This window comes from Microcaecilia unicolor, chromosome 3, assembly GCF_901765095.1.
Source record: "Microcaecilia unicolor chromosome 3, aMicUni1.1, whole genome shotgun sequence".
Lineage (NCBI taxonomy): Eukaryota > Metazoa > Chordata > Amphibia > Gymnophiona > Siphonopidae > Microcaecilia > Microcaecilia unicolor.
The window spans coordinates 257,522,781-257,544,754 of record NC_044033.1 but is presented as its reverse complement, the minus strand read 5'-3'; the positions used below and the strand labels follow the sequence as shown (position 1 = coordinate 257,544,754).

Genomic DNA, 21,974 nt, shown 5'->3' with positions numbered 1-21,974 from the left:
ACATGAAGACAAACAACATTGTTTTTGTCATTTTTACACACATTAAAATGTCAAAACAAAAAGAAAATTAGACAGAAAACAGAAGGAAATGCAAACAAAACCCAAACCTCCCTGTGCACTACTAACTGTTGAGAAGTGACAACCTCCTTCCTGAACGAGAGTGTTTCCAAGCAAGTGAACTGTTCTGCTGCTTGTTTTCATGACAGTTGGGGGTGTAGGATAGTATTTTATTTATTTAGATTTTGCTCACACCTTTTTCAGTGGTAGCTCAAGGTGAGTTACATTCAAGCACACTGGCTATTTCCCCATCCCTGGAGGGCTCACAATCTAATTTTGTACCTGAGGCAATGGAGGGTTAAGTGACTTGCCCAAGATCACAAGGAGCAGCAGTGGGATTTGAACCGGCCACCTCTGGATTGCAAGATCGGTGCTCTAACCATTAGGCTACTCCCTATGGATAGCATATAAGTAAAGTGACTGTTTATCCGGGGGGGGGGGGGGGGGAGCTGATAGGCTGAACTGTTCCAAGATGTTGAAGAGAGGGAGTCAGTCTTGTTGCAATAGGAAAACTGTGAAAGGAAAATGACCGAGAAGCTGAGAGATTAGAATCCTCTATGGCTTGGGAGGAATTTCATTGGGACTGTTGGAACCTTAATTACCACATCCTGAGGAGGCTGGTGAAGCTAATTTACATATCCATTCATCATAGGAACCTGCCTTTGTTCCTGTTTCTGAGAGAAGAGAGACACTGGAACTTCTTAAGGACTAAGAATACCACTGAAGCTATTTTGGGCAGTTAAAAGAACAAATTTATTTTGTGGATATGAATTTCACCCTGAGGCTAAGAGATAGAAAAAAAGACTACTGCAGGTGGAAAGGCAAATCCTCCTGAATTTAGAGTTGAGTGTTTAACTTCTCAGCTGTGATAAGCTTGTTAGTGGTACATAACATACACTTCCCACTGTAAGGTCTGCTGCACAAGGTGCCAGAACCTAGTCCCCCCCCCCCCCCCCATACTAAACAAGGTGGACAACCAAACACAGCATCTCTGTGTGTGTCAACTCCCAAATAACTCAAAATATATAATGTTTACTGAAAGCTGACTGTTAGTGACCCCTGCTCCACTCTATATAGCAACATTTTAAAAAACAAACCTCAAAGTGAGAATACATCACACTTACTATCCTTCTGGGTCTCCCTTAGTGCAATGTTACAGTCAGGGAGTTTTTCCAATGTTCCTTTTTTTCAGGATAAACCTGTCAAAATACTGGGACTCTATTAAGGATAGTAAGTATGATTATACTCACATGCTGGAGGTTTTTTTTTAATGTTATATATAGTAGTGCAGGGGTCACTAACAGTCAGCTTTCAGTGAGCATTACATATTTTTTGATTGGTTTTATCAGGGTTTACTACCTGCTGTTATATTTCTGAGTCGACATTGCCAAATAGACAAATCCCAAATACAGGAATCACAAAACGTAATACAAAATAAAGTGGGGGTGGGAAGAGGGGAACAGAGGGAATTCACTTTTCCTGGAGTTCCAGAAATTGCCGTAATACACATCTTCGATTAGGACTCAGCAGCAACACCAAAGAAGTTCCGCATCTATCAAATTGGAGGAGCAGAAGAATGTTTTTAACTTTTAATGCACAAGCCTGACTCACTTTTCATTAATGATCAACTCCAGGATGCCAAAGGTCTGAACTGAGCCCCTCTGCTCTACAGACACAACTCTAGCTGTATCCCATAGACGGCAGCTCCAGAGCAGATACGTGCTGACACAACTGCATTTCTACCACAGGTACACGCTGACACGACTGCATTTCTACCACAGAAAAATGCTAGCATGCCTGTATTTTGATGCTGCTTTTAACTCCTAACCCTTATTCACTTGTTCAGAACACTTATTTTATCATCCTCACTTTAATATTCCCTTATCTCTTGTTTGTCCGGTTTGTCTGTCCTAATTAGATTGTAAGCTCTGTTGAGCAAGGACTGTCTCTTCATGGTCAAGTGTACAGCGCTGCGTACGTCTAGTAGCGCTTTAGAAATGATAAGTAGTAGTAGTAGTATTTCCACAGCAAATACACGCTGACACGACTGCATTTCTACCACAGAAAAATGCTATCTTGCCTGTATTTCCACAGCAAATACAAGCTAACACGACTGCATTTCTATCACCAGTACACGCTAGCACGACTGCATTTCTACCACAGATACACGCTAACACAACTGCATTTCTGTGACAGGTATATTTTAACATGCTACTGGTTTGAGCAGGCTTTGTTAAATGTGAAACTTTGTTTTTCTTCCTGCTCCTGTAGGGGAAGACCATAGTACAGAGCCTGTAGCAACGTCTTGGGGGTTGTTTCCACCCCCCCCCCCCCCCCCCGCCCCAGTTTCTGCACTGTAATCTGGTAGCTTTTCCCCAAGGACCAGAAGACTCGAAGCAACTGCTGCCAACTCCCTGGCACCAAGACACAGGAGACAAACTGTGCCAGGTATTATTTCCAGCCCTGTGGGTTACAGCAACTTTGCTGTTCTCTAACACCAGATTTGGTTGAAGTTTAACTGCCAGGGTGGATGTTACCGAAACTTTCTCTTTGTGTGTAACTAACACATTGACTGTCTGATGGATTACACTCTTGCTATGCTGACTCTCTCACACCACATGTGGGCAGATTATTTAAGAGCTTTTTCATTAAAATGTACTTTCTGTTGTAAGTGGCAAAATAAATCCTCACCTCTACAGGCCTGATTCCCCCTCACTCTGCACCATTACAGGCTTGATTACCCCTCACTCTGCACCGTTACAGGCCTCACTCCCCACACTCTGCAACGTTACAGGCCCGGATCCCCTCACTCTGCACAGTTACAGGCCCGATTCCCCCTCACTCTGGACATTTACAGGCCTGGATCCCCTCACCCTGCACGTTTAGAGACCCAATTCCCCTCACTCTGCATTTGTAGCTGTACGGCTCCCCTCGCTGACCGGAGCGTAAACAATTCTTAGCTAGTGATAATTGACAAGCATTAAAAATTATTCATAAGCACTGAATTTGACACTGAAAATCTTACTAGAAGTAACACCTGCTACAGCATTTTGAACTAGTTACAGTGCTTGAGTAGGTTTTCAGGTAAAGCCAAATAAATCCTAATCCCGTACTCCAAATGAGCTATAATTTAAAACTGGACTAGTACCTGAAAAACATGCTGACCCAACAATGCCATATTTGTCTAGTCATAATTTTAAAATGCTCCATGAATGAGGTGCTTTGGATTTTATCGGTAAACGCAAACCAGCAATGATGACTAAGTATCTAATTTCTTTATATAGCGGAATTTTGTTTGATGCTAACAGTACTTCATTTGGAATTTCCCGATCTTCTCCAGATGCTGCCATCATGACCTCAGTTTTACCATAATTCCTCAGTAAGACTCTTCCAGTCAAGAAAATTTATTAACAAGAGTTGAAGAACCAACACCAGGAATGATAGAAAATGGAATGACCAATAAAGTAACATCAGGCTAAAAATGAAATTCAATGTTTAAAGATTTTAATAGATACAAAGAGGTGCCATATAGACATTAGGCAGTGTAGAAGACAGGGCAGACCTTTGCTGTTGTACACTCAGTAAAAATACGTAGATAAAAAGATTAGAAATATCCATACTGTTTAAAAGTGTGTCAAAGATGCTAGCGATATTTCTGAGCTACAGTTTTTCCAAAACACTTGCAGTTCAATTAACTTAGCCAGAAGGGGCAACTTTGAGAGTGGGCGATAATTTGAATAATCTGAGGCAGGGCCACTTTGCATCTTCTTAAGAGGAGAAACCAATGCACGTTTAAAACTTTCAGGCATTTTGCTACCTCATAACGAAGAATTCACTATCTTACTCAACAGCTCTGTGATGCTCACACATTAGCTTAATACTAGATGTTGTGAAACGATTTGATGGACAGTTAGAAAAAGCCAAAGCCTGACTTGATTTAGTTAGCTCCAAAGATTAACAGAATCCTTACGTGCACTTATCAGTTCATTATTACTTTTGGAAATTGTCATCTACCCATGTAAATAGCTTCAAAAAATGTTCTGTGAATATATGAAAATGGTAACGTACAGGAGGCAGAGTTTTACCTAACTGCTCCAAGAGAGCTGAGAATGAAACTTTCACACTGTCTGCATCTATTTGTCTCCCCCTACAGGTCCCTCCTAACTGCTCTGCTTCAGTCTCTCTCCAGAATTCGTATCCTCTACAGGGTTGCAAATGTCCAAAGAAAGTGGAGTGCGGAGAGTTGGGATTGTGGGATACGGTTATTTAGGTAAGATCGCTAATCCCTGAGAGCAGGTAATGAATCCCACTTCTGACAAAGGAAGATGGTAAACAAGTTTTTTTAACCTCTGTCTCACTCACTCTGAATATTGTCAGGCCTCAGTCTCTGCCCACGTTTTCCATCACCAGAGGCAGCAACAATGCACTTTGAGTCCTTGTACTCGTGTATTTAAAATTTCTATAGATTCCCATAGCTCTGAGGCTTTTAGGACTGTAACTGCCCCTCCAAACAAGTTACCCAGTGCTTCATTACCATCCTCTTGTCTCTAGGGATTCTCTATGTTTACCCAACCCTCTTTTTTTTTTATAGTTCCATTACCATATTTTTCTTCACCCTCTGGCAGGGTCTTCCAGGCATCCACAGTGATACAACCAAACATCAACTTCCCCTCCTCTCAAGTCTTTGACCCATCCTCTCCCGACCCTTTCCCCACCACTGCCCTCTACTTCTACCCTGAGTATGTCCAACATCAGTCAAAATGACATCTCCCACCTCATCCACTAGTCAACCATTGGAGGCTTTTGTATCTTTCTTCACCTCTGGTTCCTACAAAGCCAATACCCAAGCCAACCTCAATGTTCCCTTCCCAGTACTAAAGCTTTCAATAGTTCCCTTCCCACCATCACCAAGGTTAGCGATGTTTCAACAAACAAAATAAATCTAGCCTGCCTTTGATCACTGAAGTTTGGGTGTTAACCATGGTCCACCCTTGCAGGGCACCCCAATCTTCCTGAAAGTCTGAATCTGTTGCATCACAGAGGTTTATACACATTTAGAAATAGTCTCTGACCCTCAGAGTTTGACATTTTTTTGATTCTTTAGCGATCGTTTAATGCTTCTACACATGATAAAGGCCATCAGTTGGATTTGTTGGCATCCATTACAACTCTCTGTCTTAACGCAATTACAACGGTTCCATAGTCTGACCACTTTCTATTAGATTTCACCTTATCTTGGAGAAAAGTACCTAAGAAGAAATCTTCTTTCAGCATCTTTCTTCTTATAGGGATAAGGTTATTCCAGCTGAATTTTGGAAAGAAGCTGATTGCCAGCTCCTTTCTACTTCTTTTACTGACGATAATTTCCTTGAACATCGGAACTCTATATGCAGAGAGACTCTTGATACTTTAGCTCCAGTTAAACAGATCAGGGCCACCGAGAGATGTAGCCAGGCCCGGGGCAGGGCTGCTGCCCCCCGCCAGGATCTCCACTGCTGCAACTAAGATACCTTGGGGCAGGTGGGGATCCCGAGGCCCTGCCAGCGGAAGAATCCAGCACTGCTCTTCACTCCATTTCTGCCCTGTCCCTGCTTTTTTCTCTTGTCGTGCATGCTTGGTTTCAAAACTGAGCATGTGACTGACGGGAAAAGTAGCCACTTGGTACAGCGGTAGAGGCGAGTGAAGAGCAGCGCTGGAGGAGGGCCCGGCGCCAGAGTTTTCTCTCCTGCTCCTATCGAGACGTGATTGCTTGGGGCCCGTCAAGAGCAGGAGAGAGAGAGAGAGAAAGAGACCCTGGCACTGGTCCTCCCTTGGAGGCCGGGCCCAGGGAATTTTGCCCCCCTGCCCCCCTCTTAGTGGCCCTGAAACAGATTAAAAGTTTGTAGAAATTCAGATAAATGGTTCAATCAAGAACCTGTGCTTTTTTATTTGTATTTATTACTACATTTGTACCCCACATTTTTCCAATAATAACTTGATTCAAAGTGGCCTACATAGAATAATCTATCAAAAAGTATTTAGGTTCACATCATTCTTATTGAGTGTATGGGATGGACATGGCTGGAGCTACCCTGCTGCTTTGAAGAAGGATTTTCTGAAGAAGAAGAAAAGCTTTAAGGTGTTTTCGAAAGTTTATGTAGTTAGGCATTTTGAAATCATGTTCCATGGCTTAGTGCATAAATAGGTGAAACTTGTCGCATGTGTTGTATGGTACTTTATACCTTAGGGGTTGGGAAAGTGAAGGTTTATATAGTTTCTTGTGCTTATGATAACATTTTGAGCTGGTAGTATATTCTGGGGCTAGACCAAAGATAATTCTGTAAGCCCAGGTGCATAGTTTGAAGGCCATCTGTGACTTGATGGGGAGCCATTGTAGGCTGTGTAGTAATGGTTTGGCACTTTCAAACCTTGACTTCCCGTACGTAAGTCTGGTAGAGGAGTTTTCTGCCGTTTGCAATTGCCTCAGAGTTCATTCTTTGCACCCCGTGTAGATTCCATTACAGTAGTCAGCGTGAGCTAGAACCATAGTTTGGACCAGCCTACGGAATATCTATCTGGGAAAGTATCTCCTGATAGGCTTCAATTTCCACATAGTGTGGAACATTTTCTTGGTGACATCTATAACTTGGTTATTGAAGGTTAAGTGGCGGTCCACAGTGACACCTAGAATCTTTATGTTTTCCATTATTGGGAGTGGGATTCCTTTTACTTTGATGCTGGGGAAGATTGTGTTGCATTATGGGGAGGAGATTACCATGCAGTGCGTTTTCTCCCTGTTCAGTTTTAATTTGAATGCTGATGCTCAGGATTCCAGGGTGTTCATTCCATCTGTGATTTTGGTCATGATTTCCGATATAGTTTTGTTGAAGGGGACAAAGATGGAGATGTCATCTGCATATATGAAGGGATTGATTCCCTACTTGTCCAAGAATCTAGCTAGGGGTGTCATCAAGATGTTGAACAAAATGACCAAGATGGGAGAACTTTGTGGTACTCCGCATTCTGCTTTCCATGGCTGGGATGTCGATGATCCCATCTTCACTTGGTAAGATCAGGATGTGAGAAAGCCGGTGAACCGGTTAAGCACCTTCCCCCCAATGCCAATGTGATCGCGCAGTCTTAGCAGGATAGGATGGTCAACCATGTCAAAGGCTTGACATGTCGAATTGTAGAAGCAGAATATTATGGCCTTTGCTGATTACTGTTTTGAAATTGGCCATTAGTGCGGTCAATACTGTTTCTGTGCTGAAGTGGGGTCTGAAACCCGTCTGGGACTCATGTAAAATGTCAAATTGGGTTAGGTAATTTTCCAGCTCAGTGGCTACTATTCCCTCCATCATCTTGATTGTGAGAGGGGTGGAAGCCACCAGTCTGTGACTTCTTTTCAGCTCTTTTTGTCATCCTTTGGAATTGATGTCGGATGTATGCTACTCTTTTCCATCGGGAACTGTCCTATTGAGAACATGAAACTTAAGGGGTTCTTGTAGAAGACTACAGTGACTGTGGAGATGCTTCCTTACTCTAGAAAATAAGTATACTTGGTAAAGATTCATGAATATAAGTCTCTATTGACCAAGAAGAGGAGACACTATTATTCTGAGATAGTTGGGAATGATAAACCAGATATTAGAAAATTATTCTCTTTACGTGATCAGTTAGTAAACACCTCAGATTCTCTCTCTCCATCTGCCTCTAATTTGGCCATTTATTTTCAAGCTAAGATTCAGACAACATAACATTTACCCCCGAGTATTTTCAGAAGAACAAAGAATTCATCCACTGCTGCTGTTTCAGGCAGTTGTGCTTCATTACCATCTTTTCGTGTCTGGGGGACCTCTCTATTCATAAATTCCATTACCATGTTGGTCTCCATTCCTCCTCTGGAAGAGCATTCCAGGTATCCACCACCCTCTCTGTGAAAAAATGCTTCCTGTCAGTGACGTTCCTAGGATGGCTGACACCCGGGGCGGATCGCCGATGCGCCCCCCCCCCCCCCCGGGGTGCAGCACGACCCCCCCACCCCCGGTGAAAGGACACCCCCACCTCCCTGGCAAAATGACACCCCCCCCCGGCGCATGTGTACCTGCTGGGGGGGTTCCACGTGCCTTCGGCTTCGCTCGTTCCATGCTCCCTCTGCCCCGGTCAGTGACTCTTCTTGAATGTTCCTGAATCTGCCCCTCTGCTCATTATTATTATTATTATTATTATTAGCATTTGTATAGCGCTACCAGACGCACGCAGCGCTGAACACCTGATACAAAGAGACAGTCCCTGCTCAAAAGAGCTTACAATCTAAATAATACAGACAAGACAGTTATGGGTGAGGGAAGTAATGGGAGCTAAAAAGCAGCAGTGAAAAGGTGGGTTTTCAGCATAAATTTGAAAACAGGTAGAGATGGAGCTAGACGTATAGATCCAGGAAGTCTATTCCAGGCATAAGGTGCCACGAGAGAAAAGGAGCGAAGCCTGGAGTTAGCAGTGGAGGAGAAGGGGGACGACAAGAGAGATTTGTCCAGTGAGCGGAGTTCACGGGGAAGAATGTAGGGAGAGATGAGAGTGAAGAGGTTATGGGGGGCTGCAGAGGGGATGCATTTAACGGTCAGTACGAGAAGTTTAAACTGAATGCGGAAGCGGACAGTGAGCCAGTGAAGTGACTTGAGGAGTGGGCTAGTGTGGGTATAACGATTCTGGCGGAAAATAAGTCGTGCTGCAGAATTTTGGACAGATTAGAGAGGAGAGAGATGGCTGAGCAGAAGACCAGTGAGAAGTAAATTGCAATAGTCCAAGCGAGAGGTGACAAGGGTATAGATAAGGTTCTGGCAGTGTATTCAGAAAGGAAGGGGCGAATTTTGCTAATATTGTAGATAAAGAAACGACAGGATTTGGCGATCTGTTGAATATGCACAGAGAAGGAGAGAGAGGAATCAAAGATGACTCCCAAGGTTACGAGCCGAGGAGACAGGGAGGATGTGAGAGCCATTAACAGAGATAGAGAAACAGGGAAGAGGGGAGGTGGGTTTAGGGGGAAAAACGAGAAGTTCAGTTTTGGACATGTTGAGCTTTAGATGGCGTTGAGACATCCAAGCAGCAATGTCGGACAAGCAGGCTGAGATTTTGTCCTGGATCGAGGTTGAGATTTCAGGGGTGGAGGTGTAGATCTGAGAGTCATCAGCGTAAAGATGGTATTGAAAGCCATGGGATGAAATCAGGGTACCAAGGGAAGAGGTATAGATGGAGAAAAGGAGGGGTCCAAGGACAGAACCCTGAGGCACACCAACAGAAAGCGGGATGGAAGTTGAAGAGGATCTACTAGAGTGAACACTGAAAGAATGAAGTGAGAGGTAAGAGGAGAACCAGGAAAGAACAAGGCCCTGGAATCCAAGCGAGGACAGCGTATCCAGAAGTATAGTGTGGTCAACAGTGCTGAAAGCAGCAGATAGGTCAAGAAGAATAAGGATAAATATATGTGAGTTCAGGGCTCTGTCTTGGGACTTCTCTCTCTGAGCTTGTTTTCTCCTCCCATGGTATGCAGTACTATCTTCTGCCGATGACCCCCAGATCTCTCTCACACCTAGAAATTTCTCCCCAAACCCATCTTTCTTCTTCTTTCATTCTCTTTTTCTATGGATAACACACTCATCCTACCTGTCTCCTCAGCTCATAACCTTGGGGTCACCTTTGACTGCTCTCTTTCTCACTCTGCTCACATTCAACATATTGTTAAAAACTGTTTCTTTCTCTATATCACCACCAAAATTTGTCTCTTCCTTTCTGAACACACTACCAAAACCCTCATCCACACTCTCATTACCTTCCACGTAGACTACTGCAACTTGCTTCTCACAGGTCTCCCACTAAGCCATCTCCCTCCCCTTCAATCTGGTCAAGGTTCTGTCACAGAACTTATCTTCTGTCAGTGTCACTGCACACTCATAACCCCTCTCCTCAAGTCGCTTCATTGGCTCCCTATCCATTTCCACACACTGTTGAAACTCCTCTTATTGACTTATAAGAGCATTCACTCTGCAGCTCCTCAGTATGTCTCCCTACACTTAACAAAAGAACTCCTCCTTGGGAACTCCATTCATCAGGTAAGTCTCTCTTATCTTTACCCTTCTCCTCCACTGCAAACTGCAGACCCTTCCATCTTGCTACATCACATGCCTGGAACAGACTTCCTGAGTTTGCAGATCAAGTTCTTTATCTGGCCTTATTCAAATCCAGGCTAAAGCCCACCTTCCTAAGGCTGCTTTTAACCCCTTATTCATTAACACAATAAAAAAAAACCTCCTTAATCTCTTATTTGTCCTGTTTGTCTTGAATAGGCTGTAAGCTCTGTCAAGCAGGGACCATTGCTTTCGTGTTTTATGTACAGTGCTGTGTAACACTATAGAAATGATAAGCCATCATAGTTATGTTAATATCATTCGCAACAACAAGTTGGCCTAGTCTTTTTTGTAGTTCTTTAAAAAGATATCAAAAGCTATAGAAATAGTTCATTCCAGAGGCTCTCCTGGGCATTTTCTTCAAATGTGGTGTATGGCTGGCCTGGAGCGGGAAGATTTTCTGTTTAGGGAATGCTATGAGTTTGTGATTCCCACAACAATTAATCAAAAGGTATCCAGAGGAAACTGTATTAGAACAAGTCGGAGACAATTAAGCCAAAGTTTGGTCAGTTTCTGTAGCACTTTAAAAGGTAGCCTGACCTACAAAGGCTTCTGTCTGTCCCTGGCCAATCTATTTGCTAGAATTCAGCCAAAGTTAGTCTTAAATATATTACACTAGTCCAATTAAAATGTTTATCACTCTTACTTCCTTTCACTCACAAAATCATCCAGATACTCTGCTTTGGCCCTGGAGAAGAGGGAACAAAGAAGAGGGAACAAAAAGAGGAGAAGGTACCCAAAGACAAAAGACACTCACAAATCACTAAACCCAAAACACATACTAGGAAATGTAGTTGGAAATCAATGACCACAAATGCTCACAGTCTAAGCAATAAAATTCATGACCTTCAAGCCCTGATGTTGGAGACTGACTTGGACATAGTTGCAGTCACAGAGACATGGCTCCATGGTTCCCATGAATGGGATGTAAACATACCAGGCTATAATCTTTTTAGGAAGGATAGAGAGGGACGTAAAGGTGGAGGAGTAGCTCTGTATGTGAGAGATGATATCGCAGCAACTGAAATGACAGGGAAGTGGGGAAAGGAAGAAGCAATATGGATCACCTTAAAAAGAAAGGATAGAACCTTGGTCCACGTGGGTGTTGTCTATAGACCCCCGACACAATTGGAAGAACTAGATAAAGATCTGATCACTGATATTCAAAAGTTGGGGAAGAAAAGAGAGGTGCTGCTGTTGGGAGATTTTAATCTGCCGGATGTAGATTGGAAGGTTCCGTCTGCAAAATCGGAAAGAAGTAGAGAGATTGTGGATGCTTTCCAAAGTGCTCTGCTCAGACAAATGGTGAACGAACCCACGAGGGAGGGAGCCACGTTGGATCTGGTGCTCACGAATGGGGATAGTGTGTCAAATGTCCGAGTGGCTGCACACCTGGGAAACAGTGACCATCAAACGGTTTGTTTTGATGTAACAGCTCATGTGGATGGCAGCCACTCCAAACTCAAAGTCCTGGATTTCAAGCGAGCTGACTTTAACAAAATGGAAGAATACCTGAGGAAGGAGCTGATGGGCTGGGAGGACATACGAGAAGTGGAAGGACAGTGGTCCAGGCTAAAAGAAGTAATAAACAGGGCCACAGACCTTTATGTAAGGAGAGTAAATAAAAGCAAGAGAAAAAGGAAACCGATATGGTTTTCAAAGCAAGTGGCTGAGAAAATAAAGGCTAAAGAGTTAGCGTTCCAGAAATACAAAAAATCTAAAGTAGAGGAACACGGGGAGGAATACCGGATGAAACTGAAAGAAGCCAAGAGAGAGGTACGTCTGGCGAAGGCGCAAGCGGAAGAACAAATGGCTAGAAATGTACGGAGGGGAGACAAAAACTTCTTCAGGTATATTAGTGAAAGGAGAAAGACTAAAAAGGGGATTGTGAGACTAAAAGATACAGCAAAACGCTATGTAGAAAATGATGAAGAAAAAGCCAATTTGCTAAATAGATACTTTTGTTCTGTTTTTACTGAAGAAAATCCTGGGGAAGGACCGAGAGGGACTGGCAAAAGTACACCTGAAAACGAAGTGGATAGAGCACCGTTCACGGAAGAGAGTGTATATGAACAACTTGGAAAGCTAAAGGTGGACAAAGCCATGGGGCCGGACCGGATCCACCCCAGAATACTGAGGGAGCTCAGAGAGGTTCTGGCGGGTCCTCTTAAAGATTTGTTTAATAAATCCTTGGAGACAGGAGAGGTTCCGAGGGATTGGAGAATGGCGGAGGTGGTCCCTCTTCACAAAAGTGGGGATAGGGAAGAAGCTGGAAACTACAGGCCGGTAAGCCTCACTTCGGTTATTGGAAAAGTAATGGAAGCCATGCTGAAGGAAAGGATAGTGAATTTCCTGGAAGCCAATAAGTTGCAAGATCCGAGACAACATGGTTTCACCAAAGGGAAGTCGTGCCAAACGAATCTCATTGAATTCTTTGACTGGGTGACGGGAGAATTAAATCAAGGACGTGCTATGGACGTCATCTACTTAGATTTCAGCAAGGCTTTTGACACGGTTCCCCACAGGAGGCTCTTGAATAAACTAGAAGGGCTGAAGATAGGACCCGAAGTGGTGAACTGGATTAGGAACTGGTTGACGGGCAGACGCCAGAGGGTGGTAGTGAATGGAGTTCGCTCGGAGGAGGGAAAGGTGAGTAGTGGAGTGCCTCAGGGATCGGTGCTGGGGCCCATTCTGTTCAATATATTTGTGAGTGACATTGCCGAAGGGTTACAAGGTAAAGTTTGCCTTTTTGCGGATGACACCAAGATTTCCAACAGAGTGGACACCCCGGAGGGAGTGGAAAACATGAAAAAAGATCTGAAGAAGCTGGAAAAATGGTCTAACGTTTGGCAATTAAAATTCAATGCGAAGAAATGCAAAGTGATGCACTTAGGGAGTAGAAATCCAAGGGAGGTGTATGTGTTAGGTGGGGAGAGCCTGATAGTCACGGACGGGGAGAGGGATCTTGGGGTGATAGTATCTGAGGACCTAAAGGCTATGAAACAGTGCGACAAGGCGGTGGCCGTAGCGAGAAGGTTGCTAGGCTGTATAGAGAGAGGTGTGACCAGCAGAAAAAAGGAGGTTTTAATGCCCCTGTATAAGACGTTGGTGAGGCCCCACCTGGAGTATTGTGTTCAGTTTTGGAGGCCATACCTTGCGAAGGATGTTAAAAAAATGGAAGCGGTACAAAGAAAAGCTACGAGGATGGTATGGGAGTTGCGTTCCAAGACGTATGAAGAGAGACTTGCTGACCTGAACATGTATACTCTGGAGGAAAGGAGGAATAGGGGTGATATGATACAGACATTCAAATATTTGAAAGGTATTAATCCGCAAACGAAGCTTTTCCGGAGAGGGGAAGGCGGTAGAACGAGAGGACATGAAATGAGATTGAAGGGGGGCAGACTCAGGAAAGATGTCAGGAAGTATTTCTTCACGGAGAGGGTGGTGAACGCTTGGAATGCCCTCCCACGGGAGGTGGTGGAGATGAAAACGGTAACGGAATTCAAGCATGCGTGGGACAGGCATAAAGGAATCCTGTGCAGAAGGAATGGATCCACAGAAGCTTAGCTGAAATTGGGTGGCGGGGGGAAGAGGGGTTGGTGGTTGAGAGGCTAGGATGGGGGAGGGCAGACTTATACGGGGTCTGTGCCGGAGCCGGTGATGGGAGGCGGGACTGGTGGTTGGGAGGCGGGAAATACTGCTGCACAGACTTATATGGTCTGTGCCCTGAAAAAGACAGGTACAAATCAAGGTAAGGTATACACATGAGTTTATCGTGGGCAGACTAGATGGACCGTGCAGGTCTTTTTCTGCCGTCATCTACTATGTTACTATGTTACTATGAGATTCTTTAGTTGCAGGATGAAAATCTTCACCCCATAAGATCAGTCATTTGCTGTCCTTTCCTACTCCAAGTGCCATTGCAAATCCACTGCGGGCCTGAAGGAACACCCTACAAACCTTCTAGACAGTCACCTCCAGCAGACAAGCAACTATAGGAGACTGTGGTTGAGCCCTGTCTGGTCCTCTTGCTCTGCTGCCCTCTCTGGATTGACTCGTTCTAACACTGGGGATTATGTCTCTACTCCAGGGCAATATCTCGTCCAGAAGATTCTCAAAGAAGGGTCCTTGCATCACTTGGAATTAGCATTTGTTTGGAATCGACATCTGGAGAAGATGGAAGGGACAGTACCAGAGCATTTGCAGCTGCGAGATCTTTCTGAGTTTGACAAGAGGTAAATATATTTCAACTGTTCCTCTTAAGTTTACAATCTCATAACCGGCAGAGTTAGTTACAACCAAGAGCTGCTCAAGTCCTAGGTACCCATATTTCTACAGGAATATGCTGCATCTAGCTACACATTCACAAAATGCCAACACATTTCCATAATCCTTTAGTCAGAGTCCAAGGATTTATGGGTTTTAATGAACATCCTTATTCCAGTAGAGGGTATTCGGGTTCTGATATGTTCCCAGGATTCCTTGGGGAGTCCAAAGATTTGAATTTCTCCATATACATCCCAGTTCTGGTAGGGTATCCCTGAGTGATGGCACTTTCCACAATACCATCAATGAGATCCCAAGACATGACATTCCCCGGATTCCTTGGTGAGTCCAAAGAGTTGAGTTTCTCTATCTCAGTTCTAGTAGCGTATCCCTGAATGATGGCACCTTTCCATAATACCATTGATGAGAGCCCACGACCTTATCTGCCCGATATTTAAAGCTATTTAACTGGAACAGCTCATGGCCGGTTAAACAGCACAATCATCTATCTGGTGATATTCAGAGGGACAAAGCTGGCTGGTTAGAGCCTAGTGAAAAGCAAATTAAATCACATGAAATAACTGGCTATCCACCGATATTCAGCACATTGCCGGCTAAGTTTGGTGTTCAAATTAGGGGCCAAATAGCAGATATATCATTGGTCAGTGCTGAATATTGGCTTGGCCAGTAAAATTTAAACTGGCCAAAATACACCCAGATATTCAATGCTGGTCACGGGAAACAGCCCGGCATTGAATATCCAAGGCTGAGCGCCAACCACGGGAGGCAGGCCCGGCTCTGAATATCGGGCCCTATGTGTCCCAGTGGGTGTTATTGTGTTAGCGGTGTTTTCTGAACGATACCCAAATACATTCAATTTATGAGTGTTAATCGTCCTACAGACAACATTCGCTTTCCTGAATGTTATGGATTCAAAACGGTAATGTCCAAGAAATAATCTCTATATGAATTGAGTCACCAAATATCCCAAACCAACAATTACATTTTTTTTACTACGCATGAGGTTAGAAAAACCAAGCAAACAAGTTTTGTAAGCATGAGAAAAGATGGACTGAATGCGACTTCACGTCTCCACGGCGGATCTCCTTGAAATCTCTTATTTGTCCCTTTCTCTGTATCCTCTTCAATTTGCCTCCTTCTCAGCAATTCCCTTCTGTCCCATTTCTCCACTGTCACATCATCTATTTTTCTATTTATTTCCTTCTCATGTTCGCTCTCTGTGTCTGCAGACAGGCTGACCTCATAGTAGAGGTGGCCCATTCATCCATCACAAGGGACCACGGTACAGACTTCCTGTCCTCTGCCAACTTTATGGTAAGGCCTTGTCTTTCTCACCTTCTGTCTAGGGCAGTGTGTGAGGCTTGTGTACCCATCTGCCTAATCTGTAATTGCATGCTCACATCTAGGGAATTACAAAGGAAAGGCTACACCAGCCATCAGGTGGTCTTTGAGGACTAGATTACCCATGCACTTAATTATTTATTTCATTTATTTATGAATGTATTTATTTATTTGACTGGCCTGATTGACTACCCTGGGTCTAAAAGCTAAAACATCAATATCTCATGGGGTTCCTGTTAGGTAACAAAGGAATTCATTTATTTATGCCTTGTATTGTGAGAGTTAGAGATTCTCTATCAATGCTACAGTATTCTCTTTGAACGCAATCTCTTCTAGAGAGATTGGTATTAAGGACACACATATGTTATATCACATCATATCAGATGCTATGAAAATATCTTGTTGGGCTTCAAGTGGAGAGGGGCAGGAGATATTATCCACACACATCATACAGCTCCAGACTTTTTTTTTTTTACTTCCCTCAGGTGGGATCTCCCACAACCTTAGCTGACCACCCTACAGAGAAGAAGCTTCGAGAAGCCTCAAGACAGTCTGGGAAGACACTCTACATCCCGAGAGGGGCTCTGTGGGGAGTTGAAGATATCCAGAAGATGGCTGACAGGGGAACTTTAAAAGTGAGACCAGTGCAGAACAGGAGAGAGGAAGTGAGGGAGACCACATGAAGGGGGAGCTCTGAGGTGTTCAGCAGCAACTAGTTTGGTCACTGGAGGCAGAGAAGGGAATTCATGAGGAATAAAGAGATAACAACATGGATCATGAGAGAGAATTAATTAATAAAGTTCTGTGCATGATGTACTGAGGGTTTCTGATAGGTACAACACACTATGTTATGAAACTCTGAGATGTCTCTTTTCCAGGCATTGAAGATCACCATGACAAAACATCCTGATAGCTTTAAACTAGAGGATCCCTTGGTGGAGCGGAATGATGCAGCCAGAACTAAGCGCTTGGTTCTCTATGAGGGGGCGGTACGCGGGCTCTGTCCTCTGGCCCCCAACAATGTGAACACAATGGCGGCAGCGAGCATGGCAGCTCACACGCTAGGATTTGATGGTGTGGTGGGAGTCCTCATAGCTGATCCCAGGTGAGGCTCACTATCAGCCCTCAGCATTTATAGAGGACCAAAAATTCCTTCCTCTCCCTCAGAGATCCTCTGTACATAGAAACATAGAAAATGACAAAGACCATACGACCTATCCAGTCTGTCCAGCCACCCAACTACTAATCTCTACAATCCCTTCCTCTCCCTCAGAGATCCCCTATACATAGAAACAGAGAAAATGACACATATAAAGACCATAAGACCTATCCAGTCTGTCCATCAACACCAACTACTAATCTCTACAATCCCTTCCTCTCCCTCAGAGATCCCCTATACATAGAAACAGAGAAAATGACACAAAGACCATAAAACCTATCCAGTCTGTCCACTCCAAACCATCTACTACTCTCTACAATCCCTTCCTCAGAGACCTTCGGTGCTTCTCCCATGCTTTAATTCAGATACATTCCTTGTCTCCACCACCTCTACTAGGAGGCTATTTCATCTAACTACTACCCTTTCTGTAAAGACATATCTTCATAGGTTTACTTTAGTCTGTTTTCACCTTCATTCTATGCCTCCTCCTTCAAGAGCTTCCTTTCATTGAAAGAGTCAGATCTCCTGTGCATTCATACTACGGAGGTATTTAAACACCTCTGCCTATCTCCCCCTCTCCCACTTTTCTTGTAAAGTATATATACTGAGATCTTTAAGTCTGTCCCCATATGTTTCATGAGGAAGACCACTGACCATTTTAATAGCCACTTTTTGAACCAGCTCCATCTTGCTTATACATTTTTCATGTTGTGGGCTCCAGAACTGCATGACTTACATCATAACATGTTGCATTGGGCTGTTTTCTGAAGCTCAAATCAGTTTCATCTTTCTTTCAGCCTCTCTGGCTGGCATCTTGTAGATATTGAGGTAACAGGACCAACCGATGAGCAGAGCGGAAACACATTTAACGTGAAAACTAGCCGGCGAAATCCTGCCAGACCCAGTTCTGTCACTGGCATAGCAACATTCGATTCCTTCTGGAGCAGTCTTCTCAGTAAGTGTCTGGTATGGTCAAGTGATGTCCAAGCCCAGATCAGGGAAAAGGCTAATGTTAACCCCTAAGCATCTTGGTGGGGTCATACTACTACTACTACTACTTAACATTTCTAAAGCGCTACTAGGGTTACGCAGCGCTGTACAGTTTAACATGGAAGGACGGTCCCTGCTCGAAGAGCTTACAATCTAAAAAGACAAATGTACAGTTAATCATATAGGTCAGACAGATTGGGGCAACCTATATGTTCGAAAGGTTAGGTTCCGAATGCAGCATTGAAGAGGTGAGCTTTAAGTAAGGATTTGAAGATGGTTAGGGAGGGGGCTTGGCGTAGGGATTCAGGAAGACTGTTCCAGGCATAGGGTGAGGCAAGGGAAAATGAGCGGAGCCTGGAGTTGGCAATGGTGGAGAAGGGTACTGAGAGGAGGGATTTGTCATGTGAGCGGAGGTTACGGGCAGGTATGGTCTGGTATGGTCAAGTGATGTCCAAGCCCAGATCAGGGAAAAGGCTAATGTTAACCCCTAAGCATCTTGGTGGGGTCATACCTTTCTTCAGTCTTCCAGACATAACTCTCTTTTCTCCATGTTTCTCTTCACAGCGTGCTCTGGTCATGGAGGTTGTGTGTACCTGTGTTAGCATGTCCCTGTGTCCTGGAGCAGAGGACAGCTGATGCCATGGGTTCACAGTGAAACTTGCCTTCTTCATGTCTTGTAAATATTTTCTTCAAATTGCAGAACATCTTAAGTCAGAAGACTGGGTGCTATGAAGTTATATTAAATCTTCTGGAGATTAACATGGCTTTTGCTGGATTTCCACATATGCTTTGGTTATAATACAAAAAAACAAACTTATTCACAAAGCCAAATTAAGCCTGGCCACTGTTGGAAACAGGATACTGGGCTCAATTTACCTTTACTCCAAACCAGTAGGGCAACTCTTATGTTCCTATGTTCTTATGAGCATGTGCAAGCATGTTCCTGTTACTCTTTACTATTATCATCACATACCAAACACAGAGAGCACTGTACAGAGACACACAGTGGAGAGTTTCTGCTTGTTGGAGGTTACTGACTCTTTAAGACAGACAGATGTTCACAGAAGGAAAATAAAATTAATATATCTTGTGTTAGGGCAGTGAAAGCATGAGTGACAGAATAAGCAGATGATGGTATAAGATGGAAGAGTCAGAGAAATTAAATTATAATACATTATACATTTCAGTGTCCAGTAACATGCCAACAACCTTCTCATTAACTTCTGAAACAGGTTCTTGACTTCACATGGAGTTAGGTACCTGCAGTTACACACAGTAGACACCAGAGGGAAACAGAGCTACAAAAACTTGATTCTCAAGCTGGAATTAGACAGATTCCAGTGCTGAAGTGATGGGAAAATCCCGGGATAATTATACTTCTCATTGTCTGTTTGTGCCAGAGCTCAGCCACTGCAGGGCTGGGGAACTCACAGCAACACATAAGAATGTGGCTTAACAGACAAGAGTGAGCATAGCCGCAGAGGATCCCTCAGAATAAGACAATCCACAGTTCCTATAATTGCAAAGGTGTCCCTGAACAGCACTGATATATGAGTTTCTAGAAATTTATCCAAGACAAATCCGACACATCAACATCACCAGCGCCTACCTGTCTGCCCACACTGTCACTCTAGTCCGGAGGAGCTCCAATATTAAAATAGTAAGGAAGGCAGATCAAGTCCAAAAGAAGCCGACTAGTTCATCTAGTGAGGGAAGGTAAGGGGGAAGGGATTTTAGCTTTAGCCGATGTCTTTATTCAGGGTAGCTCAAGGCGAGTTACACTCAGGTCCATGTTTAAGGTTCTAACTGCTGCTGTCTGCAAGATACCCTGCATTTTCTTGTACATCTGATCATTGCAAGGTCATTACCAGTCACTCTGTGCAAGTAATCCCAGAACTTCATAAAGATAAAGTGGGGTTACTTACCTGTAGTGAAGGTTCTCTGTAGACAACAGGATAAACCTTGTCCACGGAGAACATCATCTTTCCGCCAACGATCCTCTGTGTACATCCTCCTCCTTTTTGAATTCTGACATTTTTGTCCACCTGCATAGAATAGCAGTTACAACCCTAAAACAAAAGGGGGCGAGTCCCTAGTGCAACTGTAAATATTCTGTTGGATTTTCTTTTTGGCAACGGCAACACATTGGGATCAGAAATTCAATATATTATCCACAGGTTCTCCAAGGTCTTTTTCTTGGCTGGTGACTCCGAACTTAGGGCCCCTTTGACAAAGTGTCAGTAAGCCCAACGCGGGCTTGCTGCTTGCTAAATTGGAAGTACTGCTGGGCTACCAAAGCAGCCTGGTGGTACTTTCCACCCTGGTGAAATTGTGGGTTAGGTTGAATTCTGTCAGTCAGAGGCCCAGGGGTGCAAGGGAGAGCTGGCTGATTATGGAGTCCATGGAGAGCAGAAGGGACAGGGGTCTTGGCACTGCTTTTTCTTTTGGCAGGCTGGAGTTAATCAGCACCTTGGAGAGAGGACCAAAAGGACAGATGTTAATAGAGATGCTACAGCAATGTTTTCTGCAGCTCATTTCCTGGGAAAAATGCGTGAAAGCTGTGGTATTTTAGCTTTCAGTTGGTGGATAGAACTGTAACCGTTCCATATTTCCTGAGACTAAAGCTCCCAATTTATGGAAATGGTTAGAAGGGCTTTGGAAGCCTCTTTCATGTGTCATCCATCCATCCACTTACTCAGATTTGCTATAGCATGCATTAATAAATTCACACAGAACAAGCAAAGACATTCATAACCTATATCTTAATGACTTTAAGCATTTACATCATCACAGTATTATTACACATTAAAACAAATGAATGATTTCACCAACTTGTGACATTGCACAGCGTTTGTTTTCTCTCTTAGGGCTCCTTTTACAAGTGGTGCTACCGATTTGCGAGGTGCCGAATGCAAAAAAGCCCATTCAATTGCCATGGGCTTCTTTGCATTCAGTGCACACTAAGGAACCCTAAGGTTTTCCATAAATCTGGTCCATAATAGTAAGGGTTTTCTTTTTTTGTGACGGAGGAGGGTGATGTCCTCAATGAGCACAAAGCTGTTGCTGGCTCATATGGTACTGAACAGTGCTGCCAAATACAATGTACATGATCTACACAAGGTCCGTACTAGCAGCTGAAAACCGATTGCAGCCACAGTGAGTGGCCACCGCAATGCAATCAGAGGCAGACTCAAGTGGTCACATTGGGGAACATTCTAAAAATGGCACTGAATGGTATCCGTAAGGGGTATTCTGGGATTAGTATCCTTTACTGAAAAGCTCCGGGATTCATATTCAACTTTGAGTGTGAGAAGTTACACCAACTGAATCCAGGTGTAAATCCCAGCATGTGAGTTGGGTGCAGATCCCTCAAATTCTATAACACCCCTGGCCTGCCCATGCCGTTCCCATGGTCACATCCCTTTTCAGATCCACGTGGAAACACGTAGGTGCTAGTCTATAAATGAGGATGTGTTTTCACATGGATCTGCTGTTTCTGCCCCATTTCGCCACTTTGTAGCCATTAGAATGCATTTCTGGGTGGAATTAAACATTTGGCACCTAAATTTGTACTACCCAAGCTGCAAAGGAACCAAATACAAATCAACCTATGCATCCAGTTTTTCCTACATAAGCACACAACTGTGGAACGCATTACCAAAAACCTTGAAATCTACATATGGCCACCTAAACTTCCGGAAAACACTAAAAACTAACCTGTTAAAAAGGCATACCCTACTGATCCAACATAAATGCCTGATCTCTGCAACACAACAAAACTAAAGAACGTAATGGACATAACACAACTCTTCCGTTGTACGATTCCCTAATGTGGCTGTGCCACATGAACTTTATCTTACCACAACATCACATTGTATTTGTCCACACCAGAACCTGCAAACGCCTCTCCGGTACTATGTAAGCCACATTGAGTCTACAAATAGGTGGGAAAATGTGGGATACAAATGTAA

At 43.8% G+C, this 21,974-nt stretch overlaps 1 protein-coding gene across 4 annotated transcripts; it reads left to right on the top strand.

Annotated features, from left to right (window-relative positions):
- Positions 1-1,708: 1,708 nt before the first annotated feature.
- ASPDH (aspartate dehydrogenase domain containing) lies at positions 1,709-19,182 on the top strand. 4 transcript variants are annotated; one of them, XM_030198019.1, is made up of 9 exons: positions 1,709-1,805; positions 2,329-2,505; positions 4,211-4,327; positions 14,317-14,461; positions 15,743-15,827; positions 16,340-16,489; positions 16,733-16,959; positions 17,811-17,968; positions 18,568-19,182. In XM_030198019.1, the coding sequence occupies exons 3-9, from the start codon at positions 4,273-4,275 to the stop codon at positions 18,603-18,605; spliced, it is 858 nt and encodes a 285-aa protein (XP_030053879.1). In that variant the 5' UTR covers positions 1,709-1,805; positions 2,329-2,505; positions 4,211-4,272; the 3' UTR covers positions 18,606-19,182. The 4 variants fall into 4 exon arrangements, with proteins under 4 accessions (XP_030053879.1, XP_030053880.1, XP_030053882.1 ...); XM_030198020.1 differs by lacking the exon at positions 2,329-2,505 and having other exon boundaries at positions 1,718-1,805; XM_030198022.1 differs by lacking the exons at positions 1,709-1,805; positions 2,329-2,505 and adding an exon at positions 2,199-2,220.
- Positions 19,183-21,974: the final 2,792 nt, after the last annotated feature.